The sequence below is a fragment of the Arvicola amphibius genome, chromosome 6 (assembly GCF_903992535.2).
Source record: "Arvicola amphibius chromosome 6, mArvAmp1.2, whole genome shotgun sequence".
NCBI lineage: Eukaryota > Metazoa > Chordata > Mammalia > Rodentia > Cricetidae > Arvicola > Arvicola amphibius.
In genome coordinates, this window is record NC_052052.2 from 20,724,262 (window position 1) to 20,751,723 (window position 27,462).

The 27,462-nt window shown below is 44.5% G+C and overlaps 1 protein-coding gene across 1 annotated transcript; it reads right to left on the reverse strand.

Moving 5' to 3' along the window:
- Positions 1-2,167: 2,167 nt before the first annotated feature.
- On the reverse strand, positions 2,168-26,952 carry Srsf4 (serine and arginine rich splicing factor 4). Its single transcript, XM_038332525.1, has 6 exons — positions 26,725-26,952; positions 9,279-9,421; positions 8,429-8,541; positions 5,953-6,167; positions 3,740-3,829; positions 2,168-3,605 (listed from the first exon to the last, which is right to left on the reverse strand). The coding sequence occupies exons 1-6, from the start codon at positions 26,829-26,831 to the stop codon at positions 2,804-2,806; spliced, it is 1,470 nt and encodes a 489-aa protein (XP_038188453.1). The 5' UTR covers positions 26,832-26,952; the 3' UTR covers positions 2,168-2,803.
- Between the last annotated feature and the right edge of the window lie 510 nt (positions 26,953-27,462).

The window sequence follows — 27,462 nt, forward strand, 5'->3', positions numbered from 1 at the left end:
CATCATAACTGGGCAACCTAACAATATCTATGGATACACCTACTCCACAGTAAGAAGGAACGCTGGAAATCAGGACTTCCCTCTCAACCGTCTTTCATCCACTGGACTGAGGGCAAAGCAGCACGGGGCAGGACCTAACTTAACTCTGACAGAATGTCTAGGAAACATAATGCGATCCAAAGTGAAGACTGTAGACAAACTTCACTGGGGAGGCAGGAGAGTCCCCGAGTCCCCAGTGATTTGCTTGACAATAAAAGCTTGTGGCCAAAGAGGGTGAGCAGCACTCAATGGACAAACACCAGTTCTTAGGATCCCAGCCAAGGAGCACTGCTATGTTCCACCAGAAGAGGACCCATCCTAAACTAACCTCCAAATGTACTCTAAAGCTGGAGAGGCTGCATGTAGCTTCCTTGTGCCACAGGGACCGACCACACAGATACAGATGGTTACTGAGAACAAGGCTAATGATGTTCAGGGAGCGTGTCTTCCCTGCAGTGAGACGAGGACTCCACATCCTCTTGGGTATCTTTATTCAGAGCTTCACACTTGGAACCGCCAGTGAAACCCACCACCAGGGATCTGCGCACATACAGGATTTTCGTAAGCTCGCACCTAAAGATCATTGGTTAGAATCAATGTGCCAAGTGAGGTGAACTTCCCCACGTCCACCACAACTCTTAATTTAGAAGCATACCTTTGTTTAGAAGCCAGAGGAATGGACAAAGCTTGAAAGGTGGGATGAAAAACTGTAAGAGTGAAATACAGATAAATTTTAAAAATTGTAGGGCCTGGAGAGACAGCGCGATGTCAAAAGAGCATCTGCTGCTCGTGCAGAGGCCCTGCATTCAGTACCCAGCACACATGTGCCTCACAATCTCTAACTCCAGTTCCAGGGGATCTGTAAACCCTTTTCTAACCTCCACAGGCACTAGGCATGCACATGGTGTGCACATACATGTAGACAAAACACAAAAACCCCAAACCACCACACTTAAAATGCCTTGAATGTCCCCATCCTTACAGGGGTAGAGTGAGGAGAGAGTATTTTTACACCTACTGGGACCTGTATGATACTGAGGTGGATTCCTTACCTTGTCACAACCACATAATGAGCTCAGATAAAGGTATGGGAAGCTCAACCAGAGTCTTGGAGATCTATAGTTTAGCTGCCTAGACTGTTCATGGATCCCATGGTCCAAACTGAGCCAGTTCACCACCTCTTCCGTTCAGAGTAGCTTCATCACCAGCCACAATTCCCTTGCCCAGGCCACTGACTCTGCCTCACTGGTCATTCTTAAGTTCTCTCCTGTCACGCTCCATGCCATCTGGTATTTTGCACCTTCCAGCCTGCAGGCCCCCAGCATTGCTCTGTGAGCACTTTTCAAAGTTCGCTGTGCTGATAGGTCAGAGGTTGGCTCCCCTCCCATACCTTCATCTGGGTATCACCATTGCTGGGCTTGCCCTGCCAATTGCTCAAACCCATGTTCCTTGGCACACTGCCTATGCTTTACAACCTGGGCAGCTTTGCTCAGTTTTCCTTCCAACCAGTGTGCCTCTTGAACACGTCTTCAAGCCTAAGCCTCAGTGGCCGCCTTCAGTGTTGGCCATTTACAGACAGGTCACAACTCTGGGAAGGGGACAGTTATTTTGTATTTCTATGAACAGCTTGCACTCCAGGGACAGATCAACAGACTCCTGTGCAGCAGCTCTGTCCTCCCCGCTTGCCACATGGACTAAGGTGCCCGGTACCGTCCTTGCTGTGCCCTCAAGCACCAGGTTGGAGCCGCTCTCTCAGGGGTCTCCTAAGCTAAGTAGCAGTTAATGCAAAAACGACTGGGAGAAGGTAATCCGGCAGCCTGCCCCCTGGTTTTCAGTTCAGATTTTACAGTGAAGGGATCATGATGGGAAAGCCCCACGACAAGAACAAACACGGAAGAACCAATTGCTTGTGAAGAACTCACTGGTGAAGCACTTTCCGGATGGCCTTATTTCTCCTCAGCTTGACCACAAGCGTCTCAAGAGAACCCCAGAATCAAAAACTCTGGGGACTCACCTTCACTCTGCTGGGTGAGAAAGTCCTTTAGGAAGTCTTGTTTCCTCACCACAGGAAAAACAGCAGGACAGATGACACATCAGGAAATGCTACTTAGATTCAAGCACGATGAAATTTTGTCAAGCAAAAATAGTCTTTATTCAAATTTAATGGAAACAGGGGTCACTATACTTTGCAAGACGGGGAAAAATAAAATTAAAAAAAATTCTTTTCTTTTTTAATATAAAACAATATAATCACAATACCAGAATATGGAGCTCTACAGTTTACTTCCCTATGGGCTATGCAGTATCAATTTCTCTTGACTGTGCTATTCACAACGTTGTTAAGTCCAAAAATAGGAAACCAAAGTGGCGGGAAACTGAAGACTTGCACTTTCACTACGTGGCCTACATCAAAGGGCATCAATTCAAGGGCAAAACGGTTGAACTCACCACACCTACCTATGCCATCATTCCAGCCCGAGAAGCCATCGGGGTGCTGAGCTCCCTTTAGCCGTGGCCAGGCCTTAGAGCCAAGGCGTTTGGATGTCCTGCTGTGAGTAAAGGGAGGTTTGAGGAGCTGCTTTTCAGTGGAGCGGGAGGCCTGGCGCCAGGAGGCGGTACCGAGGAAGCACTGAGATTGAACAATTGGAGACACACCATTAGGGGAGTTCAATGTACAGCGGTGAGGGTGTTCTACTTCACTCTTGTGCTACGGCTACCAACATGTACAAAAGACTTCTCGGCAGTTCCAGTGTGGCATAGCCAGTTAGGATCTTGAGTGGGACCTGGATCTAGACCGGGAGGGCGACCTGGAAGCAGACCTGGATGGAGACTTGGACCGAGAGCGTGTTTTTGAAGCTGACTTCGACCTGGAGCGCGACTCTGCAGGGAGACTGGGTTTGGATTTGGAAGTGGATCTTGACCTAGCTCGGGGCTCTGGATTGGGACCCGCACTCTCCCCCTCAGCCCGGCCTTCCCTCTGGCCAGACTCTGCCTTGGCATGCTCCCGTTCCTTTGACACTGAGCGGGATGGTGACCGGGAGTGGTCGGTGTCCTCCTTCTTCTTCTTGCTGCTGACCTTGCTGTCTCGCTTGCTATGCTTGCGGCTGCGCTCGCTTTTGCTGCGGCTGCGGCTTCGGCTTTCCTCCCTACTTCTCTTCCTGCCCTTCTGCTTGTCCTTGCTTTTGCTGCGGCTGCGGCTTCGGCTGCCCCCTTTGCTCCGGCTTCGGCTCCGACTCTTAAGGTTCTTCTCTTGGCTTCGTCTCTTCTCCTGGCTGTGACTCCTGCTCACGCTCCTTCGCTTCTCCTCCTCCGCTCTCCTCTCCTTGCTCCTGCTCCGACTCTTACTGCCATGGCGGCTGGGGCTGCGGCTCTTGGTTTTGCCAGCACTGTCGTTGTTCTGGAGCTTGTCTTCAGCATGATCTTTACTCTTGCTTCGGCTCTTGTCAGCACTACGGCTGCGACTGCGGCTCTTGTTGTCTTTGCTGGGACTCCGGCTTTTCTCCTTCTTACTGCGGCTGCGGCTCTGACTGCGGCTGCGGCTCTGACTGCGGGAGTGGGAACCTGACCTGGAAGACATCGGTGCTAAGTGAGTAACATGTGACTAGACACTCTTCAAGTCAGGAAGTAAAGAGCGCACAGAGCACGTGGGGCTCAATCTAATGCATGGAAGCAGCTAGAACGAGGGAAGCTGCTGGCCCACCTGGATCGGGATCGGCTCTTTGAATGGCTGCTTTTGCTGCTGCCACTTCGGCTTCTGCTCTTCCGGGAATGTCTGCTTCGAGAGCGAGACCTGTGGAGATAAAGTTTTTTGAGACAGGGTCTCATTAACCTTTGCTGGCCTGGAACTTGCTAGGTAGACCACGCTGGCCTTGAATTCACTGAATTCACCTGCCTTACATCTTGAGACCTGGGATTAAAGGTGCAAGTGAGAAAACAAAAACTTTACCAATAAGGGGCTGCAGAGTTGGCTCAGTGTTTGAGAGCACTTGTTCTTGCAGAGGACCTGGGTTCAATTCCCAGCACTCATATGGTGGCTCACAATTATCTGTAACTCTAGTTCCAGGGGATCTAATACCTTCCCTCCTCTGACCTCAGCAGATACAAGGCACGCACATGGTACACAGACATACATGCAAAGCAAAATACCCATACACATAAAACTTAAAAAAGGATTGCCAATAAAAGGCTGTCTAGAGTGGCTCAAGAGATGGTTCAGCGATTAAAACCACCGGCTACTTTTGCAGAGGACCCAGGTTTGATATGCAGCACCTGCATGGCAGCTCACAACGGTCTAACTCCAACCCCAAAGGATATGTCTCTTCTGGCCCTGGCAGGCGGTAGGTACACCCAAATGCAGACACACATGCAGGCAAAACAACGACACACATAAAGAACTTTAATTGTATAAAAAAGAGGCTGTCTAAAGCAAACCAAGATATTTTTTTCCAATCAAAAACCATCTGTTTACGGGCTCTCTGGGAGCCTTCTCAGCTTGGTCGATCACCTTCCTGGACCTGGGGGGAGTTGGAAGGACCTTGGTCTTAACATAGAGTAGGGAACCCTGATGGCTACTTAGCCTGGAGAGGGAGGGAGGGCGGGTATGGGTGGAGGGGAGGGGAGGGAAGGGGAAGGAGGAGGGGAGGAGATGGAAATTTTAAATATAAAAAAATAAACCATAAAAAAAAAACCCATCTGTTTCACATAGCAGTAGGGCATAATGGTGCATGCTTGTAATCTCAGTGCCAAGAGTCAAAGATAATACGTGGGAATGTTCCAGGGTAAAGAAACTTAAATGATCTTTGCTATACGACTGAGCCAGACCCTGGCCAGGAAACACTCCAGCACAAAAACACCCATGGAGCAACCAGGTAAATATGAATATTGCTTTGCTATCTGGTAAAGACACAATTATATACTGTATATCTTCTTGGGGACAGTTAGGTAAGTGCTGTAACTTATGATGTGCTTCAAACATAGTGCAAACACAAGAGTATGTAATACAAAGGAAGGAAGGAAAACAAGGCAGAACCACTGCAATCGTATCCAAACTGGCCTTTCAACTTTGAGGTTTGAGAATGACCACAAGGAAAGGCACGGGGAAGCAGTAAAGTGCATTCGAATGGAAAGCAAACAGGAACAAAAGGCAGGAGACTGAAGATACAGGGCTCCAATGACAGTAGACACAATCAACCTGAGTACTAAAATCATGACTAGTGGAACAAACATACACACTCATCCAGAGATATCAAAAGAGCACCTTTGTTTCTAGACAGTGGTCAATCACACAGATGCTACTTATGGTATGATAGGAGTTAGGAACAGAGCACCACTAAAGCTGTAGCCTTGTTGAAGTATGCCCCGTTTTTAATGTTGCAAGTCCTAGCCTTGAGTTCACAGGGAATTTAGACTGTGGGAAAATGCACTAGACAGCTTCACTTCAACACAAATGTATGAAAAGTTGTAGCTCATTATCCTGGGAAAGTCACCCTTGCCTCATTCTAGAGAGACAGCCCTGTGCACCCATCGCAATGGTCACAATGGCCACCACTTGCTCACTGCCTGTTTTCTCCAGGGAAGGCAGGAACCAGGTCTGGCTGGTGACCTCTACTCTTGAGACTTGCTCATCAAGAAGAGTAAGTACAGGCACAATGGCCACACATGCTTCTAACCCAGTCCGTGACTCAGCTCTCCAGAAGAAAGGTGAGGCCACTGAGTTGTGCCTCAGAAAAAGGACTTTACTTCTGTTTATATTTGTGATGTAAGAGTTCAGGAGTTTCACAAATGTTCAGATCAAAGTTCTGAGTCACTGAACCGCATGGAATCATGCTGAGAACCCAAAAGGAGAGCAGGAATGGGCTGTCCATGCTGCTTAGTGAATTACTGTAGAATGCCCACTCACAATGTCAACAGTACCTTGAGTGACTCCGGCTCCTGGAGTAAGACCGGCGCCGTCTAGAACCTGGCTTGTCTTCAACTAGTCTGATTTTTCTGCCGTTGACTTCAGTTCCATCCAACTTTTCCAAAGCTCTTTTCATATCAGAGTAAGACACAAACTCAATCACCCCTTCATTTTTTCGTCCCTTGTGAGCATCTGCATACGTCACTTCTCCTGCCTGGCGCATGTAATCCTAAAGAAAAAAATACAAGTTAAAGCGCAGAAGGCAATTGAAACTGGTCTAAGTGACCACAGGCCTCTGTCCTCATTGTCTCAGGACAGTGTGGTCAGGTCAAGTCCAAGAATCGAGGGGGACCTGATGTATGAATAAAGGAGAGGAATGACTCTGGGCAGAATTTAAGATGTAGGGCATAGGCTAATTCCCAGTGTTAGTATGTAACACACTTGATAGACATTTGTGGTCTGCATGAGTTCTGTCCTGACCAAGTTTGAAGACACTGAGCAGGTCATTTTATGGCATTTCCCTACTTGCTATATTACAAACACGTCTGTCAGTGTCTTAATATTCCTAGTCACCACCCCTGCATATTTTTGGTTTCTCAATTGTCATGAGTGGAGGTTACACCTAGATTTTGACCATTATTCATAATCCAATCAAGAATGCCTCTGCACAGAATTTATTTGAATTATACGCAGAAGTATGGGTTCTGGATAAAGGGCTGGGAGCCATCCAAACTAGGACATTAATCATAGTTACACCAAAATGGATTACCCTGACAAGATGAGGGTGAAGACAACTGGTAAAAAGTTGGGCCAGTGCTACTAGTTTTTAATTTTTATATGAGTGTTTGCTTGCACGTGGCCTCAGGGAGGTCAGAAGAAGGTATTGGGTCCTCTGTACCTGGTTACAAACCCACATGCCGGGCTGACTGCTTTGAGTCACCACGTGGGTGCAAATGCAGCTCTGCTGAAGAGCAAGTGCTCTTTTTAAAAAACATTTTATTTTATGTGCACTGGCATCAGATCTCCTGGAACTGGAGTTACAGACAAGTGTGAGCTGCCATATGGGTGCTGGGAATTGAACCCAGGTCCTCTGGAAGAGCAGCCAATGCTCTCAACCACTGGGCCATCTCTCCAGCCCCAAGAGCAAGTGTTCTTAACTGCTGAGCCACCTCTTCAGTCCCCAGCACCACTACTTTATTTCAGCTAGCCAGGCTTCCAAATTAGTGATGGATAATAGATGGCTCCTAACAGCAGCTCCATACTGAATGCTCCATCATGTTTTAAGTGCTTACTCCTAATTATAACCACATAGGCAGATATAACTATCAATCTTACAGATATTGACAGTAAATTTCAACAAAGTTAACTGCTTAAGGTCAGTGAGATAGTCATTAGTGACCAGAGACAGATCAAATATAGAATCATCCCCAACCCCTCAAGACAAGGTTTCTCTGTGCAGCTTTGGAGCCTGTCCTGGAACTTGCTCTGTAGACCAGACTGGCCTCGAACTCGCAGAGATCCGCCCGCCTCTGCCTCCAGAGAGCTAGGATTACAGGTGTGTGCCACCACCCAGATGGAATTTTATTTTCATGAAGCAAAGTTAGGGAGAGCCCCATAATATGGCTTTTTGAGTAAACCCTTGTAAGAGTTGCCTCCTTCAAGTGGGGTAGTGATGCCTTCAATCACAGTACTTGGGGGGACAGAGGAGTTAGAGGCCAGCCTGGTCTATAGAGAGTTCCAGGACAGCCAGGTTACACAGGGAAAATGTGAAATTGCTTGTGGATCTCTCTCTCTCTTTTTTTTTTTGAGACAGGGTTTCTCTGCATAGTCCTTGCTATCCTGGAACTGGAACTCACTCTGTAGACCAGGTGGCCTCCAATGCAGAGATCTGCCCAACTCTTGCTTCCCAAGTGCTGGGATTAAAGGCGTGCGCCCCCACCACCTGGCTTCAGTATTTCTTGAAAGAGGGGATGACCCCCACCACCTTTCTGAGATAAGGTTTCACTTCTGGAACTCACTATGTAGCTCTAGCTGGCCTCAAATTCATGATCTTCCTGTCCTGACTGCTTATTTATGCACACCACCACACCTGACTGAGAAAAGAACACAGGCTAGACAGTTTTCATTGAGCCGACCCACACTAGAAGCTGACACCTGCAATGTTTCAGCTTGGGTTAACAGAAACGTAGGTTGTTTTAGCTTTTTCTATGTAGCTCTACCCCATTAGCTCCCTAGAACACTGTCTGCAATGGAAAATTCCATGTAATACAAACGATTCCTTGGAGCAGTTAGCCTCCTCATATGTAAAGTAGGAGTGGTGTTTTGATGCCCTTTGTACTCCTATAGGACCTTTATCTGGAGAACTGCCCAATGCTCTGGTGGTTTTAAGTCTGTAACCATTACACCGTGAATGCCCAGGCCTGCATAATTTGCTTGTTTCCTACTCTTACCCATGCCCAACCTTATCTGAGAAGTTGATGAGGCCCAAACCTTGAGGTCTTGCCAGCTGCACCGACTTGACAAGTTCTCCACAATGAGTCTGTACTCGGTGCGGGTAGGAGGACCATATTTATCTCGCCCACTTCTTCGATAGCCATATCCACCTTTAGAAGGTTCAAACAGACAGATTACTACAGTGTAAAATGGAGATGACACAGCAGACTCTCAAAATATGCAACTTCATGCCTCCTCTCCAAACAATGGCATGTACATTTTAACTTTGGCCTCACCTTTAATTCTAGAGTTTAAACATGAAAATTTACCAAGTTATAACAACACATACTCGTCAATTAATATTTATACTTTAAATTAGCATACATAAAAGATAACAATTTAGGAAAAGCAAATTAAATCAGACTATTATTACCCATGGTGATTAATTTTTTTGTGAATATTTTACATGGAGGAAAAAAGAACCTAATCTCATATGCAGCTAAAGGGTTCTCACCACCCAGTTCTGAGTATGACTGTGGTCATCACATGGCTTCCTGTTTTGGTCAGCCAAGGGCCACTCATAGAAGGGTAACCAAGGTCAGCAAATGGAACAGGTGGTCATCTTAGCCTCAAAGGATTCTTTTAATTAAAATCGAGATCTTTCATAAATATATGTGAAACAATTGCATTACAGAGGAAAACAAGCACATCATTAAACATTATGAAGCATTAAAACAAATTTATGCCATTCAGTTTTAAAATTTTTATTTACAATTCTGTATTTTAAAAGATATAATCTTATAGAAACAGCTTAAATATCAGTACTTTTAAATAAAACATTACTTTAAAAATTAGCATCTATAACAAAGGCATGTAACTGATAGAAATATGTCCTTCAAATGCTTACTGCGTCCAGAACCGTAACTGCCATCCCGGCGTGGGCCTCGGGCATGCTCAACAATGACTCGTTCACCACAGAGGTCTTTGCCATTCAGCTCATAAACAGCATCATCTGCATCACGCAGATCATCAAACTCCACAAAACCATACCTACAAGAGAGCAAACAAAACCTGGTCAGCACCACTGGCAACCAGCTCTATTAACATGTCAGAAATCAATGAGGTTCATGCTTAGCACAGGCTGGGGGTTGCAAACTAAGGGCCAAGTTTCTCTTTGTGCAGCCAGAACCACCTTGTTTTGTGCCAAGAGGCAACTGCAAGAGTTGAAGGCTGTGTAAAGTCTAGTAGGAAGCAGCAACAAATGCTTTCAAGGGCTGCTTGGTTTAAGGAATCAAAACTCTGCACTTCCCGGGACTTCATCTGTGATATTTTAAACACCACATGAAAACTCACCCTCTGGCAGTTTTACATGTGTACCTTAGGTACAGCTGGGCCTCCACTGATGCACTGTTTTATTAACTGCTAAATCAACTGCTAAATCATGTTCAAAGTAAAGTAGGTAAAAGTCACATTATCTTAAGTCTCTTTTGCCAAAGATTTTATTTTTGAGAGTTCCTGTTTTCTACCTAAACAAATCAGTCACAAATGAAACTGTTCTAGAAATTACTGGAGAAAACATCTGGAGTTGCTTACTTCCCCATGGGATTCAAAGTTCATTTCCATGGTGTCTGGAGATAGGCTGGAACTGTCTACATACCACTGTATAAGAGTCTATATACTGTAGTACTAGATACTTTTGAGAAAAGAGATATGGTTGGTGGTTTAATACATGTAGGGTAAACTGCCCCCCAAATCCTGTTAATGCCTGCTACAGACTATAGTTAAGCAAAGTACAGAATCTGTAAAATACTTACAAGCAAGGTTAAACTCTCTTGAATGAAGATTTAGTTTGGTCTATGAAAGACCGTGAATACTGTCTGTATTTAAAAACCAAAGTCATACTTCGGATCCTGCTCAGTCACAAAGGAGTTACAAGGTAGTTCTTTAGATTCTTGCAAGCTGTGCACAGTGCAAACAGTGTTTGTCCCTCTTTAAACACAGTGACACTGGACACAGGCCACAAGACTTGCCAGGAACAACAACAAAAATCTCAGGATTATTTTTTCGGTGGGGGCAGGTAGGGTTTCACTGTGGAACCCTGGCTGGCCCTGAACTAAGTAGCTCCCCCCCTCCCCGTGTGTGGATTACAGGTGTGTACCACGATGTCTACCTAGTCCAGTTTCTTGAGTTGGTGATCTATTAGTTAAAATGTCAAATGAGAATGCAAAATTGCTGAAATTACCTTTACTAATGAGTTCTTTCCAAACAAATCTCTCAAGGTGACAAGGTCCAGGTCAAGCTTTGGAGAGTTAATTTTTTGAAATTACAATTTTAAAAAAAGTGTGCATCATGGCTCCTGTGTGTAGGTCAGAGGACAACTTGTGGGAGTTGAGTCTCTTCTTCCACCACATGGGTTCTAAGGATTGAACTTATGTAGTCGGCCTTGGCAGAAAGCACCTTTATCCACTGAGCTTTGCCCCTTCTGTTTTAGAGGGTCCTTTATGCTAAAATGTCTAAGTGGCATTCAAACTTAGGAAAAAAAAATCTCCATAAAAAAAAAGAAACAAAAATAAGAGACACCTACTTACTTAACAGGAAGTGTTTTCAGAACACCTGCTTATGTAGCTCTGTGGAATCTTTCAAACAGGCTTCCACAGGCTGGAATTAGGAGTACAATAATAATAATGGTCTTAAACATGCTGTTGCATTTGTCAAGGCAAATAAAAGAAAGCCTTCCTAACCACTCATGTTCAAAACTACTATTCACTAAAAACCCTTAAGGGACACTATACTGCAGCTGCCTTTCCCCTTCTAGGTAAGATGAGTCAACAGGAAAGTGATTATTTAAAAGATAATTTGCTTTTATGAGACCAGGTCTTGCTATAGCCCTAGCTGGCCTCGAACTCAAAGAGATCCACCTTCCTCTGTCTCCAGTGCTGGGATTAAAGGTGTGTGCCACCAAACCTGGCAAGGTAAAGTTTTTCAAAAAGCAAATTTAAAAAAAAAAAAAAAAAACAAAAACAAATCAAACACTATTTACTTTGGCTTGGTTTAGGATCTTTCAGAGATCATAAAATACCAAAAAGATCCAAGTATGGTCCTTTCTCTAACTGTGCAGACCAGTCCTGGACCAGCTCTGCTCTCCTCTGATCATGGTATCACTGTCCTTGGCACCAGATGACAAGCAGACACCAAGTAGAAGGATAGGCAAGAACACTTGTCATGGGCATGATGAGATGGCTTTCTCTCTTTAAAAGGTATTCCACTGGCTCAGCACCCGTCAATGATCAGAAATGAATTAATGTGAAGTCACAACATCACCGACTCCTAAAGACTAAACCAATCAATTACAGTAAAATCAAATATTTTCCCCAAACACTTAAAGATTATATTACAGATCACAGAATCATAAACCCAAGACCCTAGTCCTGCGGGGCAAATGAGGCAGGAATCCCAGCAACTGTGGGCTCAGTGAGGCCTCAGCTTAGACTCCTATGTGATGCTGCTCTCAGCAGAGACCACCCCATTCTATGGCTTACATGCAGAGCTCATGTGACCTTTCAGAAAAGCAGTGACAGCCTACTTAGGGGAGGCACAGTTATTTAAACATAAATCAATGCTCAGAAAGACCAATCTCTACCACTGAGGCTGAAGCAAGACACAGGGACAGTTTATGATGCCAAAGGAAATTGGTCCTGTATTTCCTAATATTTACTTCTAAAAATTCCACAGGGGGTCATTTAGTAGCCTTTATGGGGGTACTTATTCAAATAGTTGACTTTAAGTCCAATTTATTTCACAAGAAAGCTTTGGTGACTCCTCTGTGAAAAGCTTAAAAATCTATTTGGAGCATTTTAATGGCAAAGTCCAGATCAAAGATCAAATCAGACATTAGACTGTCACTTCTCTCTGCCAATGGCATGCTGGATGGAGCTGAAATCACAAAAATACTATAGAGGAAAAAAAAAGGAGAAATGGTGGGGAATTCTGGTTCTGAGGATGGAACAAACATTAGGTCAGTGTGTTTCTACCAAAACGCTGTCCACCCAGCTTTGCTTTCTGTGAGCAGGTCCAGTGAATGGCCCCCAAAGAGGCAGCAGCCTGGTTAAGTAATACAATGTATTCATCAAACAACCTCTTATTCTAAACAATGTGACTTTAATTAATATTCATAGCACTTAAGAGTCAGGTACCAGTAAACCCAGCTTCACAAATGAGAAACTGAGGCACAAAAGTTAAAGAACTCAGCAGGGCTTTTGTGCAGAGCTTTGACTCACAACTATATTAAGATTGTCAGCAAGCCCTGGATTGGCTGTAGGCCCACTTCTGTAAGGAACAAACTTTACAGCAAACTTGTTTGTGCCTAATCGCCAAGAAAGAGTATATGCTACATACAACTAAGGTTTGTCTCAACATCAAGAGTATACTAAATGAGTAGATACTTTAAACTTTCAAAATTGGGCAGGTCTAGACCAAGAGAGAATAACACCAGAGTCAGGGATAAATTTAACATTTCATTATCTAAGATATCTTTTAAAACTGTGGGTCCCAAATTAGTTTTAAAAAACTTAGCAGTCCTTCAGCTAAATTTTCATATCTTCAAAAAGAAAATCTAATATCAGATTCTTCAAAAACCAACCTGCACCGTTCTTTAAATTTTTATTTTTGGGGGGGGGAGAAGGACAGGGTTTTTCTATGTAGCCCTGGCTATCCTGGAGTTCTGACATCCACCTGCCTCTCTGCCTCCTGAGTGCTGGGATTAATGGCATGTATAACCACTGCACAGCTAATAAATGTATTTTTAAAATTAAATATTGACATGAACACCACCCATTTTGTACTTCATACCAAGTAACATGAAACTGACCTATTCTCAAAAAACCAACAAAGCTCTTCTTTGGAATTTCCTGTCCAGGTATGGAGGGATTCTGAGGCATATGTGTGACTTTATCACATGACAAAGCACCTGGTGGGACCTGTAAGTCTCATAAAACACGACTTGGACAGATAAATTTCTCTAATTATAAACCTGCTGCTGCTGCATCAAGAACACTGTTAATGAGATTTTAGTATGAGACTGATGAGTGTGAGGGGATGGGGAGAAGGAATTTAAGTGCAGGCTCTATCTTGCAGAGACTGATTAAACCCCATATCTCAACTTCCTCTAGGGTTTTTTAATGCTTTCCTCATGCTATGTGTAAGCACCACACACACAACACTTCAATTAAACACAAAATTTTCCTTCAGCGATTCTCTATTGCTTCTTTGCCAAAGTGTTTCCCGTGGCCTTGGCATATCCCGACAAATAAGAGTCAAAAGAATGAGGGGGAAGGGAAAGCTAGTATTAATTTCTCCTTATGGAGCCTTATGATTCTGAAACAAGTCCAGTGGGTACCTGGACAGCATAAAGCAAAGCCATGTTGCACCCATGGCTGCTCAGATTTTGGTCCATTCTCACCCCTGGAATGAATGCTCTAGTCTTCCTCATGCACAGCTGATGTACTGCTCAGTTATTGGTCAAACTGAAAAAGTACAACTGGAATGACATATTGATTTCAATACAAGGTCTCTTAAGCTATCCATTTTAAAAATGCTAGTCACATTTCTTGGAAGAGTTATCATTATCACCCAAATTCACAATGCTGCCAAGTGGGCTTTCTCTGACCCCCAGTACTTGTAAATACCAAACAAAGGTCCTGAACATCACTAGGTTTGCATTTTCCTTTATGCTTCACTGAAGAGGACGCCACTTATCTCACCCTCTTCAGAATAGTTTATTTAGGGTCGTCTGTCTACCAAACACCCTCACTCATCAGAGACTGGAGTACAGGCCTAGGGGAGAAATGATAAGCACGGCTGGCCTGGAGATGAGCTACTCAATGACTAATTGAGCAGGTTTGACTAGGGGGTGCTGCCGGGGAGTGGATACAAGGAGCAGGGAAAGCAAGCCTCCATGCGACTGCAGACACCCACCAACACTGCTTACCGAGGAGCATGCCTCGGACGGTCTCTCAATAAGGAAATGTGCCCCTTTCCACAGTGGATCTCTGCTCACCTTTGTCCTAAAACTGTGCCACATGCTTTTCTTTGTATGTGGACATGACAGTCCTCAGCCAACCATCAGCAGGATGTGAGTTTTGCTTTCCCAATGTGGTGAGCCATTCCCACATTCACTCATTTTCCTTGTAAGAACCGAACCTCTCCATGGCTGGTCAGGATTAGGGATGTTGCTGTAGCCAAGGAAAAATTTTCATCTGTTGAAGTTAACCCACAGGCTTGAACCCTCAATCTAGAGCCAGTAGCACTGTATTTTGAGGGCAGAGCCCTTAAATCTGCCCTGAAAGAAATGGTATTCAGTGAACAGGAATCAAACAGCTTTTTTTTTCAAAGCACTCAGTTGATCCTAGGCTTCAGCCAACTTGGGTCTTAAGAAGTGAAAAGGGCACACTCACTGACAGGAAAGACTAATTCTTGACAGCTGCATCAAGTGCACGGAAACCTGTAGAACAAAGACAGTTCTACAGCCAACTCTTGTGGTCAGGTGAGGCCAACTTGGAGAAGCGTGTGAATGAGAACAGTGTAACTGCCCTGACTCAACAGGTCTGCAGCATTCCAGGGCACCAGCAGCCAGGCCCTTCCAGCATATTAACCAGTGTCACATTTACTGCTTAGCATCAGTGGTCATGGGTGTGAGCTGACTTCCACAGTGACTGAGGGAGTTTACAACCCATAGTGGCAAGCTGCTGCTCCAGGAGCAGGTTCCTAAGACCCTTTCCTATTCTGAGACAGGAAGGAGGCTGCTCCTGGCTTTCTGCCCTCCCTTTCTTTAGTCTCAGAGGAGGGAGGGCCATCAAGGCCATCCAGAGAAGGTGGAAGACTTACCCGTGCTCACTCAGTGGCAGAGCTGGGGTGCGACTTCAGGGCTCACCATTACCCAGCCTGGGGCTCTTTCACGTCGGCAAACTGGCAGTTCCCGCACACCAAGAGCTCTCTGATTAGAGCTAGTGTGGATTCCTGGTCTGCAAACGGTTGGCCACAGCTCAGTCTGCACTTGATCTTTCCCCACCTTCAAAGAAGAAAACCTACCTCATGATTTCTCTCTTCCAGAGTCCCTGATCACCTGATTCACTCCCAAAAGCCTTGCAATCATTTCTGACTATTCTCCTTTGGTTATCCACTGCATCTACTGTCAAATTCACTAGTTTTCTCACTGCGCTGGGTCCTTGGGACTGTTTCTGTCTGATCACAATTGCAGACTACAGCTATTTTCATTCAGGCAACTTGTCTCTTTTGTTGTAGTGGGGGAAGCCAGCAGCGAAATTACTCTGTTGCTTAGAAGTCTATGCCTCCTAATATCTTTATGTACTTCTAAACACTCTGACTACACAAGCTGAATCCTTTTAACCTTGCTCATGGCTGAGAAGCACCTCCTTCAGGAAGCCCCAGAACCTTGCGTGCCTGATGCTCATCCAGCCATTTCTCTAGCGCGTCCGTCAGTTTTATGTCTTATAAGGCAATGCTTTTCTTTTCAAGCCGTTTCTTTTGGTTTGTGTTATCTCATCAAGTATGAGGGCTTTCACATAATAAAGGCTAGCACCTATTGGGTATTTAGCACAGTGCTTGGCTCATAATGAAGACATATTTTTATTGTCTATAATATTTCATTTGTAACTCATAATAAAGGCAAAGAGTGAATTATTTTCACTCACGATGAGATAACTAGGCACGGAGAGGTCAGGCAGCTTGTTCACGGTCAGGGAGCATTTAAGAGGTGGAGCTGGAGGTGAACCCAGGCTCAGGACTCTTGAATCCCAGCTTTAAGACACTGATCCCAAAGCCTTTGAAAGGCTTCTCTTATACCCCACAGTCCCGAAGAGAATCTTTTCTATTTAATAAGCACTGCTGCTTGACTTAACCATAATCTAACCTCAGATAAGCCAGGTGGTAGCAGTTTTTTGGTACAGCAGGGTGAAGTCTCCAGAGAAAAAGGACATTGGTCTTGGGGTAGGGTGAAGCACTCTAAGCTGGGGCATGAGACAACCGGGTTACTTTCACTCTTGTCTTTTGGTTCCCATTAGCCAGTGTCAGCCATCTGGTCCTTCCGAAAACATGTGTGGGTTCAGAACATAACAGACTAGAAGAATAGAGGAAAAATAAGATTATTCTGTGCAATCTCCATTCTGGAGGTCCCGCATCAACCCCTGCAGTCTGTCTCTGCTTCCAAGGATCAGCAAAAATTAGATAAGGATAAAGGTACTTGGACCTAGTTGTGGTGACATGAGTGATCACCAGAGACATTACTTAAGGATACATTTAATTAGTTTTGCAAAGGAATGGTGATTGGGACCAAAATATTTGTATATTTATGCATGAATATTAGGAGAAAATAAATGGGCCAGAAGTATTAGGTTTACAGACTTCCAAATAGAACAAAACAGTAGCAATGGATGATACAAACATCTTAGACCTGATTTAATTTTAATTCCAAGCTACTCCACCCCATTAGGACGCTTTCTTCAAATTCCTTTGTAATATTAACCAACTCCTATTTTTCTAGGTCTTGCTATGTGTCAAACATTATAGGAAGCACTTGTTGCTTTTCTCACCCTTCCCAATTCTGAGGTCTATTGCTATCTCCTAGACAGAGAATTAAGACCTGGGTCTCTGACTAAGGCTATTCAAAATTCTCAGACTCTTCAAACTCTGATCCTAACCTAAATCCTATACCCCATCAGGCTCTGCCACCTCCCAGACCAAAAGAAAGCAGTCCTTAACAAGAGAATCCGGAAAAAAAAAACACAAAAAAAAACAAACAAACAAAAAAATCCCAGGGGCTCAAGGAGCACAGGCCTGAGAAGACAAATGCCCACATGTTGAGCACAGTGAAGGCAGAGATGCCAACCCTGTAACTGTGTGAACACGATTCAGTTGTAAATGTCTTCTACTAAGCCATTGGTGGAAACAAAAATAATTATAAAAGTTTCAACAGTTTGAGGGCTCTGATCTCATCAATGGATTAATCCAATGAACTCATAATCTGATGGACTTATTAGGAAGTAGTGGAAACCTTAGTGGGTTTGGCCTAGTTGGAGGACATGGATCATAGTATGTATTTGGAGAACATATAGGCCCTTTCTTGTTTCTCTGTCTTTTGGTCATCACAAGGTGAGCAGTCTCTATCGCCACAGGTTCCAATTGACAAAGACATTCTTCTTAACAAAGGTCCATAGCCAAGGAACCAGCTGAACATGGACTGAAACTTCTAGTACAGTGAATTAAAACATATCTTTCTCCTTTTGAGTTCATTTGCTTGGGTATATAGTTACAATAATGAAAAATGACTAACATGGAGTAAATCTTTTGATGACAAAAAAACTAACGAAAAGTAGCTAAATTCAAGTCTCCAGGTTTGTTTGGATTTTTAGCTGGAGACTGAACCCAGGGACTTAGGCTTGCTAGGCAAACATTCCACCACTGAGTTAAATCTCCAACCCAAGCCTGGGGTTTAAGCCACAGTGTAGCTACCAGACCATCTCTAAAGGCATATTTACATACTGAGGTGAGAAAAATAGAAATAAGCCTTATAAAAAAACTAAATAAAACTTACTCTAGAGTAAGTAGATGATCTACCTGCTTCTGCTTCCTGAGCGCCAGGATTAAAGGTGTGCCCTATCACCTCCCTTGAAACAATATTGTTAAAGAGCTAAGTGCGCTAAGCCGCTTCAACTGCCCTTACCGTATTCTTAGCCTAGGAAATGGGACACCTAGAAAGCAACACATTTGTAAATAATCTGTGGGTCAAACTATACTCCTTGCCATTACTAAATAGTTATTTTAAAGTAAAAAAGCTGCTTTCTTTAAAGTAGTATGAGGCAGCTAGGGTCCAAAATTACACTTGTGTCTCTTTTTCAATTTTCTGACACTTAAAGGGCCCCACACTAAAGTCCACGAAGCTCAAACCACAAACTACAAACAAGTTTACTGACCTCATTATTATTATTACCAATTCAGAATACACCTCTTAGGACACAAATGACATGCACCACTATGTCCATTATGCCCACTCACCAAAACAAGGACACACTCAACAACAGTGCTACCCAAATCTACACAGAAAGCGGGTTCATCCTCTCAGCACACTGGAACAGACTGTTTAAACTCACAAAGCTTCTGCCTCTGGGAGCATCTTAGCTGTTCACAGATCCTTCCTAACTGGCCCTCGGTAGCTGTCTATTCTTTTTCCTTTCAATTTTGTTAAAGATGCCAATGCCATTTCTTGGAGATAGATTTACCCCCAACTGGCCATTTCATTATTTTAAGAAAAATTTCAAGTTTTTTTAGATCTGCTGCCTCACTGCACATGAAGCCTGTCGAGTCTTGACCATCTGGTCAGGCTGCTTTCGAAGTTCCCCCCAGTCCCCCTCTTCTCTCTAGTTCTTGGAGGTCTCTTCTGGCATTAGCTATCACCTCTAGCCTGGGATTTTACCTCAGCCCAGAAAAGTTATCCAGGGCCTTGCCGAAAATCCGGCTATGTAAATCCAGAGCACAATCTGGCTCTTCACTTAAAGGATATTCTAAGAACAGAGGCTGTAGGAATGGCAAAACACAGAAATATGTGCTGATCCTAACACACATCCTACCCCATGGCCATGACAGAAAAGCCTGAGGAGGTTAACCTAGCACCCCCATCCATTCTCTGCCCAGGCCAACACTCTAAGTACTGTCTGTCTCACTTTAGGTTCTTTGGCTTATTAGAAGTCTGAAAGACTACAGGGTGAACAGGCCAGAAGACCCAGGTTACCCCTTCAGGCAGGAAAGGAACAACAGCAAAGAAGCCTAACTGACTGTCACAGCAACGCCACAGTTGGCATGTGAATAAAATGATCTGCAGTTTCTAGAGCTTTCAAAAATAAAAATTCATTCTGCAATCTTGGCCTGTCAATCACATGCCTCAGTTTCTATAGTAGCACAGACCAGGGATACCACGTTTTTATAAAGTGCTTTGATACAGTCAGTTGAAATAGAAACTATACAGCTGGTGAGATGGAACAGTGGATAAAGGCATCTTTCACCAAGTCTGACAACCTAAGTTGAATGCTGGGAAACCACAAGGTGGAAGGAGAGAACTGACTCCCAAATTTTCCTGTGATCTCCACACACGTGCTGTGGCATGCCACACCCCCAATGCCATCTTAAAGAGAGAGACTATACAAATACAAGTTGTTAATGTTTTCTACTGCTTAAGAGCTCTCACAACCTGATATCTCTTTAGGTATGTGGAGCACTTTTTAGAATACCTGGAAGCATTCCAAATCTCCAGGAACCCAAACCACATATATTATCCTGTCTACATTCTGTGCTCTAAGGAGAGCTACCTCACACAGCCTTCTCATTGAGCAGTCATCTCAATGAGAAAAGGAGGAACAACATACTAAATGAAGAATGGAATTTTAAAATGTCTTGACCAAATAATTACATGTCACGTTTATTCATAACACAAACCAGGAGTCTGGCAGCCGAGAGGACTGAAGCGAGGGCAATTTATGTTAGAAATATTTAGATATAATTTAAAGTATAGTCTTGCTTGATATTGATTTCTCAAAAAAGTTTAAATCTCTCATGTTGTGGGAAAAGAAGTAATGTAGGATCGATTGCATCTGTAATAGTAGTAATGACATATTACTCCATTTGGGATTCTGTCCTGTCCTTTTCTTTTTGTAAGAACAAGTTCTCAAACGGTCTACGCTGTCCTCAAACTCCGAGTAGTCAAAGACACTTTGCTTTACTTCTGATTCTGCTGCTTCCACCTCCCAAGTGCATTACAATCAAATGCTACCACACCTGGCTGAATTTGTTGTTTACTGAAACTGAATTTTTTCCCTTTCCTTTTCTTTCCTTCTGAGACAAGGACTAATTACATTGCCCAGACTGGCCTTTACCTGAATAGCTGGGACTATCTATCAGAAGACACCACCACATTGAGCTCCAAGCAGCAATGGTGTTAATAGCATGGCTCAATGCCAGTGAGGTAGCCACGATGTGTGCATTCTTAGCTTCTGCTGGTGTTCTTGTAACTGGTATGGTTCTTTCTATTTTTGAGATAGGGTCTTACTATGTGTTCCTGGCTGGCCTGGAACTCACAGAGATTTATTTGCCTCTGCCTATTGGGCTTAAAAGTGTGCACCACCGTGCATTAAGACTTTTGTGTGCTCATTTCTGCTGAGACTAATGAATTCTGTTCCATGAAATATGTCTTAAGACAAAATGCAAAAAAGGTTTTCATGCATGATATCCAACACAGGGTTATTTATTACAGCTAGAATTAGGAGACAACCTAGGGAAATAATTTAGGCAAAGCACAACTCAACTAGACAAGGAATTTTAGGCAACCAACAGCGAAGATTCCAATACAATAAGAAAATTACACAATACAAAAGGTGGCACACAAGATATCGGTCTATACCTCAGTTGGAGTGTCTGCTTAGCACGCATGAAGCTCTGGGTTTGATAGTTGGCATAAAATGGATAAAGTGGACCATATCCAGAATCCCAGCACTTGGGAGAGGGCAGGAATATCAGAAGGTCAAGGTCATCCTTGGGCTATTATAGTGGGTTTAAGGCTAGTTTTGGCAACAAGAGACATGTAGTCCAGATTGGCCTTGAGCCTTGTACACACGATCATTTTGACTCAGCCCCCTAAATGTTAGGATTACCATAATATATCATCTGAAAACATCAAAAGACCTTTAATATCTCCTTTCTGTTTTTTTTTTCCTTTCTTTCTTTCTTTTTTTTTTTTTTTTTTGAGACAGGGTTTCTCTGTGTTTAATAGCTCTGGCTGTCCTGGAACTTGCTTTGTAGAGATCAAACTGGCCTTGAACTCACAGAATCCACCTGCTTCTGCGCCCCAAGTGCTGTGATTAAAGGCAGGTACCACCACTGCCTGACTTCCTTTCTGGTTTTTACACTGTCTGAATTACCTACAAGCTGCACATAATCTCTTAAATCAAAAGTTACTTTGTAAAGTTCTTAACTCTGGTAGGCTAAATGAAAAAAATCAGTTCATTGAAAATTCAGAAAACAAAGCATTCTTAAACAAGGGAAGTAAAAATATTACTTGAGGCTGAAGAGATGGCTCAATGGTTACTAACACTTTGGCTGTTTTTCTGGAGGACCTAGGTTCAGGTTCAGTTCCAAGCACCCACATGGTGGTTCACAACTGTCCGTAACTCCATTTCCAGGAGACCTGGTAGTCTATTCTGGCATCAGACCCATGCTGCACAGGCACACATGTAGGGAAAACACCAGCACACATAAAATTAAATAAAATAAAACCTATTGGTTTGGAAATCGAGGGCTACCAGAAAACATAAAAAATGCACCCCAAATCCTAAAAATGTGCAAAAAGTTTTATATAAAAAATATTTCCCAGTGCCACATATGCATAAAATAGCAAAAAATAAAATCAAAAAACAATCCAAATGTCAGTTCTAACTTAGCTTTAACTGTAAATCCTAAATCAAATTCATATACAGCAATTCTATATAATCATTATAAAGTCAAACTACAGAGGCTAGAGGTATGGCTCAGCAGTAGAGTCTACCATGCATGGAGCCTGGAGTTGGATCCTTAGCACAACACAACCCTTCATACAAGGCAGGTTGATGAACTTAAGAGAATATTCAAAGCCAGACCAAGCTTTTAGGCAAACAGGCAATAATGTGTCACATGATGCTAAGTTGACTGGAAAAGGAAAGAAAAAAGAGGGGAGACAAGGAATCTATGTATGCATGTTTGTATAGCTGGGCATAGTGGCAGATCTCTTTTACTTTGTGGCCAACCAGGTCTACTCAGTGAGACCCTGTCTCAAAAAACAAAACAACCACCACAACAAAAAAACCCAAAAAATTAAAGAAAGAAGGAAATGTATGTGTGAAAGATGGTAGATGTGACGAAAAGTCAAACCATGTGCCCCAAATGCAAGCAGAATCATCTCTGGATGACCTTTTGTCCTCCTTCCAATATTAGAAAGAAGTTAAGCAATGTAGAACTGTTATAATGGGAAATAGGTTGTATTTTGAAGAAAAAGTAAAATATGATTAATTCCTAACCAGACTCAAATGATTGAGAGACACAGTTCAAGTAGCACACTACTTTTAAGGCTGGAGGATGATCTTAAGGTAGTGGGACTTTGTTAGGGAGCGTTTAGCTTTGTGCTATCACCGAACAACAAAGCATTTACCTGCTATTTGGCAGCGCTCAACTCACCAGAAATCCATAACCAGTAACAATTGCTTAACTAGACCTCCTTCACTCTCCCTCTAAAGAGCAAGCTCCTGGGAAGGCTTCAGTCCATGGAGAAAATGCATGGATTCCTCTCAGCAAATAAGGCCCAGTGGCACTTGATTAGGATAGGGAAACACAACAAGGACCTAACTCACTGCAAGAGTCTTTTTTTTTTTTTTTTGTTTTTTGTTTTTTGTTTTTCGAGACAGGGTTTCTCTGTGGCTTTGGAGCCTGTCCTGGAACTAGCTCTTGTAGACCAGGCTGGTCTCGAACTCACAGAGATCCGCCTGCCTCTGCCTCCCGAGTGCTGGGATCAAGAGTCTTAAAACACACACCAAGCTTCATACTACTCTAATTTTAAACAAAGGTAAAGACAAACCTATCCAGTAGAATGAAATGAAAACAAGAAAACCAAGCACCAATCCCAAGTTTTCTATCGAAACTCTAGCCGGCTACCATTTCACTGTCACATCAAAAACACCTCGGCATTTCCAGCTCACTTTCCCTTGAGTGCTTGAACTTAGGACTTTAGCCAGCTAGCTAAAGAAAGAAAACCTCAATGATTCGGGAACCTATTCTCCTAGTTCCTAAGCAGGTAAATCAAATCACCTAAGGATGTGTTAGGTTTTACTCAAAACTAAAAGATCTGTGACTGAAACTACAAGATGTCTGTGGCAAAAGAGAAAATTTTGTACATAAAAACAAAAAAGTCCAGACATTACAACGAAGTGATTTACTGCTAAAAAATAAACTTCATACTACATGTAATCAAAGTCTATAAAAGCCACCATAAAAGCTGAAGGGATAGGAAAAGGTACTAGTAGTTTTGTCTCTTTGAGACACTCCCAGAATTCAATCTTGGTCCACTCTTGCCCATAGTGGCACCAGGTGGTCTCTGAGGCAGGTAGGCGGAAGGTCAACATGGCCCCAGGGAGATTTGCATCACACCTGCAGTCCCAGGAAGAACCATCTGTCTCCAAGTTCTCTAAAACAGAGGCAGGCACCCTGGCGCAAGGAAACACTGAAGTGCTTGTGTACACAAAATCCTCTCCTGGATAGTAAATCTTTATTTTGCAAGTAGAAACTATGTTACCCCATTACCTAATTAATTCTCAACTTTACAATCCATCTGCCAATACCTACAAGATATCTCACCTTAAAATGTGATTGAACTCTCTAGCAATTCTTTACAGTCCTATTAATCCAAAACCTGTTCTAGAGTTTCAATCCAGAAGTGTTCAGACACTTCCCTGTAAGGAAGTCCACCATTGCCCAGGCTGAAGACTATGAATTTACATCCATCTACAACTCCTTCTATTCCACTTCCTTCAGCCTCCCCAGCATCTCTAACACATTGTCGTCCTCTTCCCTCAAGTTATTTTCTTCTGTAATGATTTCTGAGTGATGCTAGGTCATAGTGTATGTAAGATGTCTGTCACACCTGTCTTTAAATCTCAGAAATACCTTGCACTCCTTAACTCAACCTTGATCTATAAGGATGGATGTTGTGCACATCATCCATCATTCGGCAATATAAGAATAAGAATTCCTAAAGCACTCAGGCAGTGAGAGTGTCTGTCCTCTGAGGACTCCCCCGAATTGTTCCATGCTTCTCTCAAAACCTTTGAATTCTATTCATGATTTAAAATTTAGTGTAAAACTTTTTAAAAAAAATTTTTTTTAAATTTATTTTTATGTGTATGGATGGTCTGTTGTATGTATGTCTGTGCACTGCAAGCCCTGCCTAGTTAGTGCTCAAGGAAGCCAGAGGAGTCAAATTCCCATGAACTGGAGTGCCAGTTGTGAGTGCTATATGGGTGTTGAGAAGTGAACCCAGGTCCTCTGGGAAGACAGCCAGTGCTCCTAACCATGGAGCAGTAACTCCAGCCCCCTAGGGTAAAACTCTTAATAGCAGTTTCGGGTTTGGTGTTACTTTCTAGATCCTCATGAGGTTTGATCCAGCTAGAAGGTATCATCCAAATGGTCCTTACTAGACCACCTTTCCACCAATTAAAAGATGTGTTTCTGGACACTCCTCTTTCTTCAAGTCCTAGTAAATCCAAACTTCAAAGCTCATTTTAAGAAAAATCTGTTCTGGGCTGGAGAGATTCGGTGTTAAGAGCACTGGCTGCTTCTCCAGGGGACCTGGGATCTATTCCTAGCACCCACATGGCAGCTCACAACTGTCTGTAACTCCATTTCCAGGGGATCTGACACCACAGACAAACATGCAGGCAAAACATCAATGCACAAAACATAAAAAATAAACAGTTAAAAAAGAATCAATCTCAGTAAATTATTCCACATTTTACTTGTCTGAGTTCTAACTGAGAACCAGTATTCCTTGATTCAAAATTTACGACAATCAGTCAGGAACAGAACACTTCTGTTGCCTTACTCAATCATGAAGCACATGCGGGCATCCTGTGGGGATATACATTTGACTCACTCACTCTTCAGTTTTGCCCTACTACCTTTTCCAACTCTCATCCACACCCTGAGAAAACAGACCTCACCAAATAATACACTGTTCTCAAACACTTAAGAGCTGAGATGCTTCCTAATAGGACGTCAGTACAGTGTACGGCCAAAGTATCTACCGAGAAAACAGGTTCAGAGTAACCAAGTCACTTGCTCAAAGAAACATAAACTGAGGACCCAGGATTTGACTCTCACTTATCTAACTTCCAAAACCCATGTTTCACCCAGAAAGTTATTCTGTCAACTTACTTGGGCTGTAGGGGAAAAAAGGGGGGGTGGGTGGGGATAATCTCCCACATGTAAGGTAAGTACCACAAAAAAGCAATCCTCTCACGTTGTCTAATACTTTCTGTAAGTTCACTGAACAAAATAAGAAACTGTCTAAACCCTTTATGCGAACCCAGTAGTCTATGAACATTTCATCGAAGTCTTGTTCTCAGTAAGGAGATTCTTCTAAGTGTCAAGTCGAAATCCAGACAGTCTGAGAACGTGCGGGCTCATGTGCAATTCATATTAAAGTATATTTCTTCTCAAATGTCAGTTACTACTGGTCTCAACGGACCAACGGCAAAGTCTTAGAAACCAACCAAACAACAAAGGCAACAAAACTAAGGGTTCCTCAGACTCAGTGCCTCCAATGCCGTTCCGCTGCTTAACGCCTTTCAAGTCCGACTTAGTATTCCTCAGCTCCCAAGCAAAATATGCGAATATCTTCTCCGGACTGCACGGCTCACCCGTTCCCCCTGAACCCGGCTGGTAGCCTCGCTATCCCTGGTCCGCCAAAGCAGATTAGGGGTACAAGCCCAGACCGCACGGGGGAGGCTGTTAAGCAGGCAATTTCGAGATCTGTGTCTCCACCTGCACCAGGAGTCGACGCAGACCTGGCCAGGGTGGCCACTACCCACTCAGCAAATCCTCCAACAGCAGGCATCTTCTGGCAGGTTGGAGAGCCGAAACCCCAGCGTGGAAACTCTGTACGGACTCCCCCAAGATAACGAGCTAGCACTTTAATTTACTCTCGTAAAGGGAGCGGGGCAAGGCTTTCAGCGCGGCAAGACGATACTTTCGAAACTGTCACTACACTACTCAAACTAGAGGCTCCCGCCCAAAAAAAAAAAAAAAAAAAAAAAAAGTGTGGCACACAGAAAAAGCCAGAGCTCCTGTGCCCGGAAACACGCGCCGGGAACCCTCTGGCCCGGCCCGGCAGGCTGGCGACCAGGGAGAAGGGAGCCGGAAACCTCGCCTGCTCCCAGCAGCCTCAGAGCGGGAAAGGCCCGCCTCTCCCCGGAGAAGAACAAGGCCTCGGTCCCGCGGCCCAGCGAGGGAAACCCAGGCCTCCCTGGCGCCCGGAGCCCCAGCCCAACCTGGGCCGCCGTCCCCATTATCCCGCCACCACCCCCGCCCGCGCAGGCGCAGTGGGAGCCGGGCCTACCCGCGCCCCCAAGGCGCCGCCGCCATGGCCCGAGCAGAGGAGGCCGGCGGCGGCCTTAGCGCCCAGAGAGCGCCGCGTTCGCGTCGCCGCGGCCTCCCAGCCACCGCCGCGGCCCTGTGAGCCCCCCGGCCGGCCCCTCCGCCGCCCTCCTCACCCGTTCTTCAGATCCACCTCCAGGATCTTCCCGTAGCCCTTAAAGAAGCGCTCCACATCGCGCTCCCGGGCCTGGTAGCTCAGGCGGCCGATGTACACCCGCGGCATCCCGGCGGCGGCTGGCCCCGGCCCCCCTCAGGCGGCGGCCGGCGAAAGGAAAGCGCGGCGGCGGCGGCGGTAACGGGCGGGCGGCGGGACGGACGCAGCCGAAGCCCGGCGACGTACGCGAGCACGCAGCTCGAGAACGCGCGCCCCCGCGGCCCGCGCCCTCCCCCAACCCCAGGCGGAGGGGAACGGGAGGGAGCGCGCGCCCGCTTCCCGCCCGGCCAGCGCTGGGGGAAGGGCCTTCTTGGAGGCGCGCCGGCGCGGGGCGGGGCCTGGCCGGGTGAGCGACAGCTGCAGCACGTCTTCTCGCGAGCTCGGCGTGGCGTCGGCACTTCCCCCGGAAGTGTCTGCGCGGGTGCGCGCCGAGCGGGTGGTCCAGCCTTTGTCCTTTTGCCGAGCGTGTTTCTGCGTCGGAGCGGTTTGTGGGTCAACGTTCCGGTGGGAAGTTTGTGGATCCGTGACCTTGAGTCCATTTCCTTTTCTCTCTGGTCTCTGAGCCTCCTTTATCTTCCTTGTAGTATTGTCTTGACAGTTATGATACTAGGTGCGTAAAACAGTGTTCAAATAAACGATTCCTTACTATTTTGTGTTGTGAACCGAACCCGCAAGTGCTCTGCCTCTGAATTACATCTGA